Source organism: Solea senegalensis, linkage group LG10 (assembly GCF_019176455.1).
Source record: "Solea senegalensis isolate Sse05_10M linkage group LG10, IFAPA_SoseM_1, whole genome shotgun sequence".
In the NCBI taxonomy this organism is placed as follows: domain Eukaryota; kingdom Metazoa; phylum Chordata; class Actinopteri; order Pleuronectiformes; family Soleidae; genus Solea; species Solea senegalensis.
The window spans coordinates 15594702-15607212 of NC_058030.1; the positions used below are offsets into that span (position 1 = coordinate 15594702).

The 12511-nt window shown below is 38.7% G+C and overlaps 2 protein-coding genes across 2 annotated transcripts; one reads left to right on the plus strand and one right to left on the minus strand.

Annotated features, from left to right (window-relative positions):
* Nucleotides 1–22: 22 nt before the first annotated feature.
* commd4 (COMM domain containing 4) lies at nt 23–3118 on the minus strand. Its single transcript, XM_044035840.1, has 8 exons — nt 3052–3118; nt 2730–2801; nt 2509–2574; nt 2384–2423; nt 1495–1614; nt 988–1068; nt 695–871; nt 23–587 (listed from the first exon to the last, which is right to left on the minus strand). The coding sequence occupies exons 1-8, from the start codon at nt 3052–3054 to the stop codon at nt 547–549; spliced, it is 600 nt and encodes a 199-aa protein (XP_043891775.1). The 5' UTR covers nt 3055–3118; the 3' UTR covers nt 23–546.
* Nucleotides 3119–3820: 702 nt separating this feature from the next.
* On the plus strand, nt 3821–11745 carry sema7a (semaphorin 7A). Its single transcript, XM_044035278.1, has 14 exons — nt 3821–4189; nt 4622–4761; nt 5340–5384; nt 5470–5565; nt 6200–6302; nt 6470–6580; nt 6875–7017; nt 7894–8072; nt 8442–8550; nt 9078–9273; nt 9459–9571; nt 10015–10160; nt 10297–10355; nt 10451–11745. The coding sequence occupies exons 1-14, from the start codon at nt 3955–3957 to the stop codon at nt 10861–10863; spliced, it is 2088 nt and encodes a 695-aa protein (XP_043891213.1). The 5' UTR covers nt 3821–3954; the 3' UTR covers nt 10864–11745.
* Nucleotides 11746–12511: the final 766 nt, after the last annotated feature.

The window sequence follows — 12511 nt, forward strand, 5'->3', positions numbered from 1 at the left end:
CAGGACACGATCATGGCAGTGGTTGATATTTGTTTTCGTAACCATTTTTAATTCCAAATGTACGGGCCATTGAGAGTGAACAACCTTTTTCGAAAATTCGCACTGCAAAATCTCACATAAAACTATAACAAAGATAATGCATAGGGAAAATTATACATGATACAGAATTTACAAAACAGCAACAGCAAACATCAGGAAACAGTCAAGAAAAGCACATGCATTGAAATTAACACTACACGGCTGTTAATGTGTTTAAATTGATATAATACTAATATAAATAATGGTAATTATAATACATTGTTATGTATTAGCATATGAAGACAACACACAAATCGACAGCATTCAAATTTAATAAAAAAAGTTACATGATATGTATTATTTTACAAAACAGTGATCTATTGATTGATTTGTCTTCAGTGACAAATCACTTTGTACAGAAAAATCGACACAAGATTATTAATCCAACACAAGTTACATTAATGGCACTTTCAGCAGTCTCTCTGTTGATATTTTTTCAAGCTCTTGTTCAGACACCGAAGTCAGACTTCATTGTAATGCATTCATCATGGTCTGGCCTTGTTTTAGCTCTGTAGCAAATAAACAAGAGAGGTTTACCACAACATAATTTAAGCAAGTGAAAGCCATTTGAAAAAAGAGACTGAAAATGCATGATTCAACAAGATCCAAAACTGACCTGCAAGCAAGACTCTGAATTTTTCAGCAGAAACTGAAACAACCTTTGTCTCACTGGCACCTGACTCCGCTCCGTTTAACTGAAGTTTCAGCTGAATCGCTGGTTCATTCACCTCTCTCAGCTCACTCGAGCTCAGAGTGTAATCGACACGCCATGACACATCCTCAAGCTGTCCCACTAGAATGCATTACAGAGCAGAATCAATGGCTGCTTCAGTCCCAAATGGACATTGCTCATCATCTGTCTTTATTTTCCTTTCCTGTAACAAGGGCAGTACAGACAGTAATACTTACATCTTAGACTCGTCTCTCTTAGTTTGTCTTGCAGAGCAGAGTGCTTGTCTTCATATGATTTGCAGAGCCCCGTTGTGTGTTCTAAAAGCATAGGAGTGTCATGAATGGCCAAGATTTATTTTAAGCAAAGTCTCATAAAAGGCACCAAGTCTTAAGTTATAAAAAAAAAAAGAAAATCTAAAGCTGGCAGACAGTCAAATGTGGATGTTACACATTTCTGCACACTGCCCTCCCCACCTTCAAGATCAAACTGGACATTCTTCCCTTCAACACCAGCTGGAACATAAGTTTTACCACATATCATTTACACAATAGAAAATAATACAGTGCAATAAGCTTTGACAATAAAACAATAGGCGCAGCTGGTAACATGGACTCCCATGGCTATGACCAAGGGCATATTTCCAGATGAGGATATTTACATAATATATCTATCTATTGTGTTTTTGTGAAATGAGGCAATTGCTGATCACAGAAATCACCAAACAGAAAGTCCAGGAGACAAACCTTTAGGAAGACCAAGCTGCTGCAGCTCACTGGACAGAGATTCACTGTCGACATCATGCTTTGCTGCACTGGATAATATGAAGCTGAGTACTGCCACACTAGCTTTGATATCTCCACTCTCTGCAAAATGGATTAGTCATAATGCACGTTATGTTACAAGCATTACAACACAAGACAGAACCAAAAGAACATTCGTTATTTTATCTTATTATATAAGAACAACTTTGAACAACTTGTACTACATGACTATAAAACGTAGTAGTAAAAGTAGTTTTCTGTTGACTTCCTACATTAAAACAGAAAGAAAATATTAGGGCGCAAACATTATTACACCCAAAGCTGCCCTAAATTAACAGCATTGGTAATTATCAAAATATATATATTTTTTATGTTTCTGTAATGTTAATATACCGGTATGTAGAAGCTCTTTAACCTAAATGACATATTTTTAATGCTAAAATAAAATTATTATTGTTATCCATTAATTTTCAAATGTACTGTTTTACAAAAAATGGAGAAAAGTAAAGTACATTAATATTTCTTGATTGAGATGTTGAATTAAGATAAGATAAACTTTATTTATTACACATTGAGGAAATTCACTCATTACAAGCGTGGTCTAATGAATTTGTTAAGCACTGTATATCTGCTCTTGTAAATCAAACTCAAGTTTGATTTTGAATGCAATACTTCTATAATGGAGAACCTATATACTGGAGTTCGGGACCAAGTCAGAATTAAAGATGATAAAATACAACATAACATAACAGTAATAAGCAGTTAATATTAAAGTCCAGGTAAAAGGCTTAAAAGCACCTTATTAAATCTTAATTATTTGTCTTACCGGAGATCTGATAAAATGCAGAGACACAGGTGAAGGGGCACTTACCAAACTTCGCATCGGCAGTAAGCTTTGCAACTTTGTCATACTGTAAAACAGAGAGGGACACTGATCAGTGTGGTTAAGTGAAAATAATAGTGTATGAGATGAATTATTATAAATTAAACTCTTACATCTATTCCCTCTCCAAGCAAATCCTTAAGCACTTGAGCACACAGGAGTTTCATCTTGACACTTGACTGCCAGAAATGACATTCAACATTATATGTACATATATATATATATATATATATACATACATACATACAGTATATAAATATATATATATATATACATATATATATGAGTAGCGGAATATATATATGAGTAGCGGATGAGTAGCGGAAATACTCACAATTTTTGCCAGTGTACTAATTTCTGCGAGTACCCAGTCGGGACAGTCCAGATCCCCACAGAAACGGAACCGCTACAACAGAAAGCACATCATATATTTACTGTACAGCGTCAGTGGCAACAAACGACGGCGTTTACATTAGCCAATGGCTGCAAATAGGCTACTAGCTTTAGCCTACGAGCTAAACCTGTAAGCCGTAACATATTGACAGAGCCGAGTCACATTGGTAAGTAACACACTCATACATCGCGAAAACAGCATGTCCTCTAAATAATCTTAGTCCCACATCAGTAAACTTGTGCTAAAAATTAGATGTGTTTACCATGACTACGAGTCAGCTGAGCAGAGACAAACTGAACAGGAAGAAGTTTCTTCTGATTGGAGGGAAGGGGCGTGTTTTTTTTTGCACAAACTTTATTGATAACAAATATGCAGCACAGCACAGCATATAGTCCTTGTGTAGAACAGTCGGAAACTGTTACAGTAATGTATGACTGGAAACTATTACAAAAACAAATACTGCATAAAACCGCACAAAAATGAGAAACTAAAAAAAAAAACGAAAAGAGAAGTGAACATAAATAACCGTTTCACTTATATAGACATCTTTAATTTTTCTTCATAAAATGAGCCAAGCGAAATTTGGATTTATTAAAACAGTTTGTTGGTGATTTTTTTTTCCAGGTTGTGCTGAAAAAAGCACATAAGACACTCTATATTGCATATTCTTATAGTTAAAACATAGTGGAACAAAGAAAAAGCAGCCTAAATGCTCTTTGTTCTTAGGGTTTTAACTAGAAATGTTGTCTTCTTTTTATGATCAAATATATTAACTCTTCCATCTTTCAATCACCATTCATGTGCATGTTCGTTAACATTATATTTGATGACCTAAGGCTACAACACTCTTCGATTCACTGCTGCTGCTGCCTCTGTTCCACTGAACCTTTAAACTACTCCCAAAAAAAGTTGGATCAAAAGACTGGGCTTCTGCACTGAAACAACAAAGCTTCCTGCAGAGCAGATCACTATCCCAAAATAACCACCTGAATAATCCCTGACTCAACGCTGACGTTGTCAGCAGGTGGATCCACAAACCTCACCTCCACTGAAATTCTAGCTCGGCTTTGGGTGAACATTGTAGGATCTTTTTGGTTTAATTCCTGAGGAAATAAAATCACCGTTTCTCGGTGAAGAATAGTACAGGAGCAGCGGGTGTGGGTGGATGGATGAGAAAGGGGAGGAGGTGGTGGAGGAGGGATTTTTCTGCGCTATCCATGCTCAAACTAAATCAGCTCGCGAGCTGCCTGCACATATCACGGCTGGAAATCACAAGTGCTCAAAAATAATGGGATTTGTATGGATTTATAGTTTCCTTCCTGGATTACAGCTGGTCCTCAGTGTTGGTATGGAGGACACACCGACTCTTGGACGTGATTCTCCACGGCTTCTGAGCCTAGGTAATGCACCTCTCAAGTTCAGCTGTTTTAGACAGAGATTGTTCATATTTAGGGTTCGAACAACACGGTTGCAAGAACCCTATTGAAATGCAAAAGATTATTATTATTATTATTATTCCTAATGTTACGTTACTGTTGTGTAGCTGCCGATGCAAAGGGACTCCTGTTTTCAAATTTAAATTTAGCCTTTTCTTTTAATTGTAACACTATTCCACATGTCTGTGTGTTTATTTGGTTGTGAGGGCGTGTTGGTTAAAAAGGGCTTTTTACAACAACTTCTATTAAATTCTGATTACAATGACCTGCCTTTCCTCTTTCAAAGGAAACCACAGCTCACACTGATTGCTGACCCCTTGATGTTTCACTGGCATTGTTCAGGCTGAAACTTCAAACAATTTAATGTTAATTAGCCTTATTTTTTTACCCCCTCAGGTACAGTTAGGGTTGGGTTTGAACACCCAAACAACCAGAAACACAGTGTGTTCTACTTTGATGAAGACTCTGGAGAGATGTTTGTTGGAGTTAATGACCTTCTAATCAAACTGGACAGGGATGATCATCATGTCATAGAGGTTTGTGGTTTTTATTTGAACATTGCTTACGATACAGGCTGTGTGTACCTGTCTGTGTACCTAATACATAATTCATAAATTGATCTTGATTACAGTAAAACAGTGCAGCTGAGCATACAGTAACAGATGGCCTCCATAGCATTGTTCAGTCAGCGCCCACTGACAGCTGTGAAAGCAACCTATTATGTGGCTTCAAGCTGGTGATGAACACATGAACCCGTGATGTACAGTCTAATATACACCGAGTTTCATTGTTGTCCTTTAGACTATAGCAAGTGACAGCTCAGACTGTAAGACTTCACTTAAATCGTCATTTGACCGATGGATAACAGTCTGTGGCAGGAGCAGTCAAAGTGCGTCACTAGACTCATTAGTGAAGAACGTAAGAAAGTAAACCTGAGGAATGATCCAAGACGGGTGCCAGGTTTCTTTTCATTCTTATCTGTTCTTTTTGACAGTTTTGGGCAGGGTAACATTCCATAATGATTAGGAACTTTTAAGGACTGACTAAAATGTTCATTTACTGTTTGTAACTTTCAGACTGTTTCAATTTGTCCACAAATTGATTTCTCTTACAGAAATATCACCTAAACGCGACAGGGCAGCAGTCGTGCGAAAAAACGGTAATTATTATGATTTTTCATACCTGAAATGGCATTTAAACAAGTTTGATAAACAGACTTGACATCAATAACCTCTGTGTTGTAGAGCACTTGTGAAAATGTCATCACTGCCATTGAGAAGTTTGAGGGGAGCCTGTTCATCTGCGGAACTAATGGACAAAAACCACAGTGTTGGAAACTAGTGAGTGTTTGTTTACCTTGATGTCTCTTTGTCGCTATTGTGGAAAATGTTTTTTTTTTGTCTGTTTTGATTATAAAGCAGGACTCAATGCTATAAAAAAAGACTACATCTGTAAATCCTCGCTATTTTACGAGGATAAACATTTAAATTTAGCCTTTTCTTTTTATTGTAACACTATTCCACATGTCTGTGTGTTTTATTTGGTTGTGAGGGCGTGTTGGTTAAAAAGGGCTTTTTACAACAAGGTTAAAACTTGGTTTTTGGCTTAGGGACAGAATTAGGGTTAGTTAGGATTATAATAAGGACTGAAGTTACTTGAGATGGTTAGGTTAAGGGGCTAGGGAACGAATTATGTCGATGAGTGTCCTTACAGATGTAATTTAGAATGAAAAGTTTGTGTGTGTGAACTGCAAAGCACTCACAATTTAATATGAATACAAATTCCACAGCTTCCATTAAAACAAAGTGTAAAAAAATGGACCTTCAAAGCATGGCGTTGTTGAAGTGGCTGCTGATTAAACTTTAATCGAGCAACCCTGTTTTATAATTTAGGCAGGGTGATGGCTGGGTGGTGTAGGGTTTTTTCTCGTCACAGATATCAGATAGAAATACTCTTCTCCCTGTGGTTTCATAGGTTTCATCAACAAACAATCAATCTCATCAAATAGTGGAGAGTTATGATGGGAAAGGCATCTCTCCCCCCATGTACACCCAGAATTCCCTGACGCTCACTGTAGGTATGTACAGCTTAGTGCACCACTTCTTGCCATATTTTGGAAAGTTTCAGTAGTGGCTTACATTTAAACGTGTCACAACATTACGTCGTGTGTGACAGCTGAGGTTGGTAAGTATAATAAATAATAAATTATTTAACATTTTCTGCTCAATTTCCTGCTATTTTTAGAGGGAGACCTTTATGCTGCAGCACCTATGGATGTTGACAGAAGTTCATTGCAATTCCGAAGGAAAGCTGGCAGCAGAAGCAATTTGTGGATGAATGAAAAATTGGTCTTAGGTGAGTTCATGACTGAAATGTAGGATCTTACTGCACAGTATTAAAATGGGACAGCACACCGCATAAATACAAACATATAAACAGGAACATAGGAGAATTACTTTTACAATACTGTTTACATCATTATGAAGCTTGTCCTGCAACTGTTTGACCGTCACGTCACATTGTTTAGTGGACTCCTCCAGTGCAATGTACCTACCTTGTTTACCCTGAGCTTTCCTCATGCTTTGGGCTGACCTTTCATTGTACTGTAAACAGTGTAGTCTTGATGACATTATCCTCCTCTTCTCACAGAGCCCACATTTATTTCTGCGTCCTGGGTGAAACGAGAGGAAGACCCTGACAACGATAAAATTTACATCTTTCTTCGTGAAAAGAACTCAGACCCCAGTCCAGAGGCTGACCCCTGGATATCAAGGGTGGCCAGAGTGTGTAAGGTAATGCTGGACACTGGTTTAAAGCGCTTGTACTGCTAAGCTATCCAAATCTTTATAAGCACCTCTTCTTTAATCATGCTGATAGCAGCCAAGTCAAGTAACACTGAAGGGCAAGACCAGAGGACAATGTCGAAAATGTTGCTAGTAGTGAGGTTGTAACAGACTACATCAATACACGCAATTCCTGGATGACTGGAGGCTCAGGAAGGCAACGCCTAACTGTAAACATAAACCATTCCCAATCAAGAACATTCTTAAGAAAACTTGGTCTGGCATCTCGTACTTTATACACAACAATAGAGACAGTTTAAAACACACTAAGTCACAAATGTCCCTGGCATACCTGCGATATCTGGTGGTGGTAGTCAATATATTGAGCTCATAAAAAAACAGTCATCATTTTTTTTTAGCTCTTATCAGCGTTTCTCTTGTGTTTCCCACAATAATCCACTTGAGTTTGCAGACAAAATAGATTCAATAAAGGCCACCATCTATCAGACCAGTGTTGACATGAATCTTTGTTTCTTCCAGGAAAAGTGGTGAAGGTCAGCCACTATTTACATGTTTATCAGTCGAGTGTGATGTGTAGATAAGCTCATGTCACTGGTGCAGACTGACATTATGGACAATACGCTGTGATAATTATGTAGGAAATCAAAACTGTACTACAAAACAAAAGGTGATAGAAGGTGATGTGCCATGGTTTTGCAAATGTAACGCCTTAATCCCACGGCCTAAACCAAAGAATCACACATGGTCTTCTTTGATTACCCACAGTCAATCATTGTAATTTCACTGTTTGTGGAGAACAAGACTTGCTGAAAGCAGGCGAAAACCTTTTCTCATGTTTTTTTTTTTTTTTGCATAATTTTGCAGGTAGATGAAGGCGGATCAAAAAGATTATTGCAAAACAGGTGGACATCATTTCTCAAAGCCCGTCTTGTTTGTGGATATCCAGAGGAGTCACTGTATTTTAACCATCTCCAGGACATCTACATCATGCACAACAAAGACTGGCACAACACGAGGGTCTATGCCCTTTTCTCAAGCAGCTGGTTAGTCACTCTCCTTTATAATCAGTATCGGCATCTAATACTGAGGCAATGCAAAATAGACATTTTGAACATTAGCCTGTGAGATTTCATAAATTTTATTATGAACACTAAGGAGGTGGGTTTACCACATGTTGTGAGAATAAAGGGGCGAAAAAATGTTTAGATTAATGGTGACATGTGTTACTGTGCTAAGTATGATATATGATATGGATGCATTTGCTGCTTACTCTGTTAGATACTATGCATGCTGAATGGATGAATGTGCTATATTCATTCTGTATTCATTCTGTGCTAGCTAAAAAAAAATGTTTCATCATTTTCAGGATATTCACCTAGCAATTTTTAACCTCTGTTGTCTTTTTTTTTAAGGAACTCCACAGCAGTTTGCATCTATACTGTGCAAATGATTGAAAACATATTTGAGAACTCAACTTTCAAAGGCTATGACCAAGACATCCCCAAACCGAGACCAGGAACAGTAAGGATTTGTTTCATTATTATGACACTTTGCAGGCACAGAAACTTGCTCTTTAAGTGTTGACTTCTTTTATAGTGCATTTATTTTGGGCGGTAGAAAAAAGACAGGCATGATGCATATAAATGGGCAGAAACATGGAAACTACACCCATATTACATGTCCAGTGTTTCCATGTCTAGTTTTAGAGATGAGCCTATTTGTATTCAGTCCTGTTGCTAAGGAACTAAAGGGGCCCATAAACATAAATCTGCAGAATTTCTACTCTGTGCAGCAAAGAATTTAATTATGCACAGATGCGGCGATTACATTCTCTTGTCGGAGAACTTGTTGCTATGTCTTCCAAAGAGAAACACCCATTGTGCCACATGTCTTCATCTTACTAGAAGAAATGGTGTCTATATTTTGTCTTTATACAGCTTCAGATGTCTTTGGTGCTGTGCACTTTGATTACTGTCCTGTGTGGTTTTATTTCTTACCTGTGCAGACTGCTTCCGAATAAAAATATTGTTTTCATGTATCTCATATAGTGTGTAAAAGACAGCAAAAGACTCCCACTGGCCACAGTCAATATAGTGATGGATTACCCAGAAATGACTGACTGGGTTCACTCCATTCACTCCAAAGCTCCATTTTATGTAAGCAGCAACAACTACACCAAGATAGCTGTGGACCAAGTTCTAGGAGCGGACCAGTGCATGTACAACGTCCTGCTTTTAGCCACCGGTAAACTTTCCATTATAGAGACAATCTCAAATATTTCCCTCTGCTATTTGTGTCTCACGTTTCCCCCACTGACCATGTATTGTTTAGAATTGCTGTTGGAAACAATGAGCTAAAAATATTGTCTATGTGTAGCCCTCCGAAAATAAAAAGATTCCCAACATTCTGTTTGTGTGGCACTCCCACAGATTCCGGGAAGATCCATAAAGTACTAGAGTCTGGATCTGAGCCTTTCATCATCTCCGAAGCTCAAGTGTCCAACAGTTCAGCCATACAGTCAATGAAACTTGACTCCAAAAAGGTACCGCTCTGGTGATTTTCTTTAAATGACTGACATTTAAGCAAACATACCTTTTAATTTAGTGTAGTGGAATTGTTGTCCAGTCGATTTTTTCTATGTAGCTTCCTGTTTTGTAAGTCGCTTTGGATACAAGTGTCTGCTAAATGCTTGAATGTAAATGAAGGGGCAGAAAGACAGTTAATGACAAGCTGGTGTAAATGATGGTGCATTTAAAGGCTGAGTGAGTGAGCAAACACAGTGCTAAAAGGTGCATCACATTCTGTACCTTGGACATCATTCAAATGCAGGATGTTCCCCTCTACCGTGATAATATTAGTGCTATGTTTGCAGCATACTGCACTGCAGTCAAGGGGACAAACACACAGTCATTGACAATGTACTATTAAAAACAAAAGTGAAAAAGGAGACTTAACAGGAAATTGTGTTTGCTTTCCTTTGCTCAGAAAAAGTTAGTTGTGGGTTTCTCAGACAAAGTCTCCACCGTGGATCTCCAGATGTGCAAGAACTACAACAACTCCTGTGCTGAGTGTGTTCTGGCCCGGGACCCATACTGTGCCTGGACTAAGTTTGGATGCACACCGACTGTCCCGTAAGCACAAATGCTGTTCTTAACAAGATTCCTGAGACCCCAATAAGAGATACATTTCCTGTGTAAAACAGATTGTTAATAAAATGACAAAGTCCAGTATCTCTCATATTTAAAAAAAAAAGTGTTTTGTTTACAGTGGGGGCATTCAGAATGTCATGGATGGAACAACAGCAGTGTGCTCTTCATCAGCAGAAGGTAACGAATGATCACACTGTCATTTTTCATATTAAACGTTGCTATAGAACCACAAAATGATGGTAATCTATACTGAACATTTTTCTTTCTCTTAGAACAAAAGATAGTAAATCGGTCCAAACGGGAGATAGAAATATCGTCACCAGGGAGTTTGAGGACATTGCATTCAGTGTCCCTCGGTGTCCCCCTCTACCTGACATGTCCTATAGACTCTTACCACGCCGTCTACACATGGGAGCACGGAGGCCAGAGCAGCCCTTGTCTGCAAATGCAGTCAAACTGCCTGCACCTCATCCCAGCAATGGCACGGGACAACTATGGCATCTACGAGTGTGTCTCCATAGAGAGAGACTACTCAAAGGTGGTGAAACAATATCGGCTTGCAGAGCAAATGAGCCCAGAGACAAAGAAGAGGGAGAATACCGAGTTTAAACTAAATAATGCATCAGCTGTGGTGTCGCAGATAGTGTTGTGCCTTCTTGGAGTGGCTGTTGCAGTGTTGTGCTAGTGACTACTTAGCCACCAATTATACTGCTTTTTGCAAAATGTAGAATCAACTTTCTCAGACTCTTTGTCTCTGCCACAATTCAGGTCAGGATGCAGGCAGCACTAAAGGAAATCCACTGTTCCACCAACAAAGCTCAATGACTCGGACTGGAACACTGAACTTAAACCCTTTTCAGTGCAGTTTTCTTTGGCAGAGTCACTTTTCAAGTCAAATAGCCAGGTTGGTGGACTTTTAAAGAGAAGCCAGAACAGGAAAAGCCTGGTGTGATGGAAGGAGAAAACAAAACCAGTGGCCACCAACAGGATGCAACGTTCCTGAGAGGGCTCTTGATCGTTTGCACCTTGTGTGAAGGGCTGCTATGTTTCTGTTAGTGTGTTTCTCTCCTCGAAGACGAGGCAAAAAAAGTGAAGTTAAGTGACGCGATTTAAATTCAACACTCAAACCGAGCTGTGGTCCCCTAAAGGGTGGGGCAGAGGCACCAGAGACCTTCACTCAATGTCCTTGTTTTTTCCAGCCCCTCTCTGCATTTAAAGAGTGCCTGGGGGAAATGAAACTGCAATGAACACTGTTTGATGACACAGATACTGCTGCTGCTGTAAGGCACTGAAATACATGTACGTGGCTGTAGCATGAGCAATAAATTCATTAGTCATCGCACATGACACAAAACTAGTTGGAGACGGTTGTTGAAGGGAATGTCTTTGACTTTGTGTCTCACTGGATTTCCTAATTATTACGATATATTTGTAGTATTTATTTCAAGATAGAAATATATAACGTGACACTATTTTGGTTGACTAGTACACTCCAATGATGTCAACACGAACTGTAGAGGCACAGGTGAGGCTGTAGCAATAAAACACGTGGGTGTAAAAAAAGAAAGTCAGCTGTGACGCACTTTATCGCACTAAATCAAGTAAGAGAGTCATGGTTGAGATGGTTTGGTCACAGGAAATATTGATAATATAGTAATACTGATATTACTGAACAAAGGATGTTGAAGATGGATCTGCCGAGCAAGAGTAAAAGAGGAAGACCACAGAGAAGGTTCATGGATGTTGTGAAGGGGGACATGAGGACAGATGGTTAGACAGAAGGACACAAGGGAGAGGACAAGATGGAGGCAAATGAGCCGCTGTGGCGACCCCTAGAGGGAGAAGCCGAAAGAAGAAGTCAACCTTGTAAAACTGGGCACTTTTGCTAACTGTATATTATTTCAGCTTTTCCTTCTAAGACAGTTTCCCTGAAGAAGACATGTAAAAAAACAACAAAGCAACATATTTATGTATATACATATTAATTTATGTATTTATTCCTATTGAATATGTTTTGTCAATAAAAGCATATTTAAAAGAGAGCTATATTTAATTTTCCGGTTCTTCCCCTCTCTCTTCATAGATTGAATTTAATATGGATCATTTAAAGAAAGATCATTCCTGGTAATGTAGGTCCCTTTACCAGGCATAACACTAAAGACAACCATGTAAGATTCATCATAAGTGTAATCTGCCTTGTTCTGTAGAGCTCAGTCTCCAGTTGCCAAGGATTTGCACAAGGAAGGAGGAAACACACGCACACGCACTTCACCGCAGGGCCTTTTGTGGAGAAAATCCTGCATTCTAGTACAGATTAAGTAATGTGAGAATGC

Coding starts and splice junctions, on each gene's coding strand:
- sema7a (XM_044035278.1), top strand. CDS start 3,955: ATGGATGAGAAAGGGGAGGAGGTGGTGGAGGAGGGATTTTTCTGCGCT. Junction 6,581..6,874: donor GAATGAAAAATTGGTCTTAG/GTGAGTTCATGA, acceptor CTCTTCTCACAG/AGCCCACATTTATTTCTGCG. Junction 9,572..10,014: donor TGAAACTTGACTCCAAAAAG/GTACCGCTCTGG, acceptor TCCTTTGCTCAG/AAAAAGTTAGTTGTGGGTTT.
- commd4 (XM_044035840.1), bottom strand. Junction 2,424..2,508: donor TGCTTGGAGAGGGAATAGAT/GTAAGAGTTTAA, acceptor TCTGTTTTACAG/TATGACAAAGTTGCAAAGCT. Junction 588..694: donor ATTCAGAGTCTTGCTTGCAG/GTCAGTTTTGGA, acceptor TATTTGCTACAG/AGCTAAAACAAGGCCAGACC.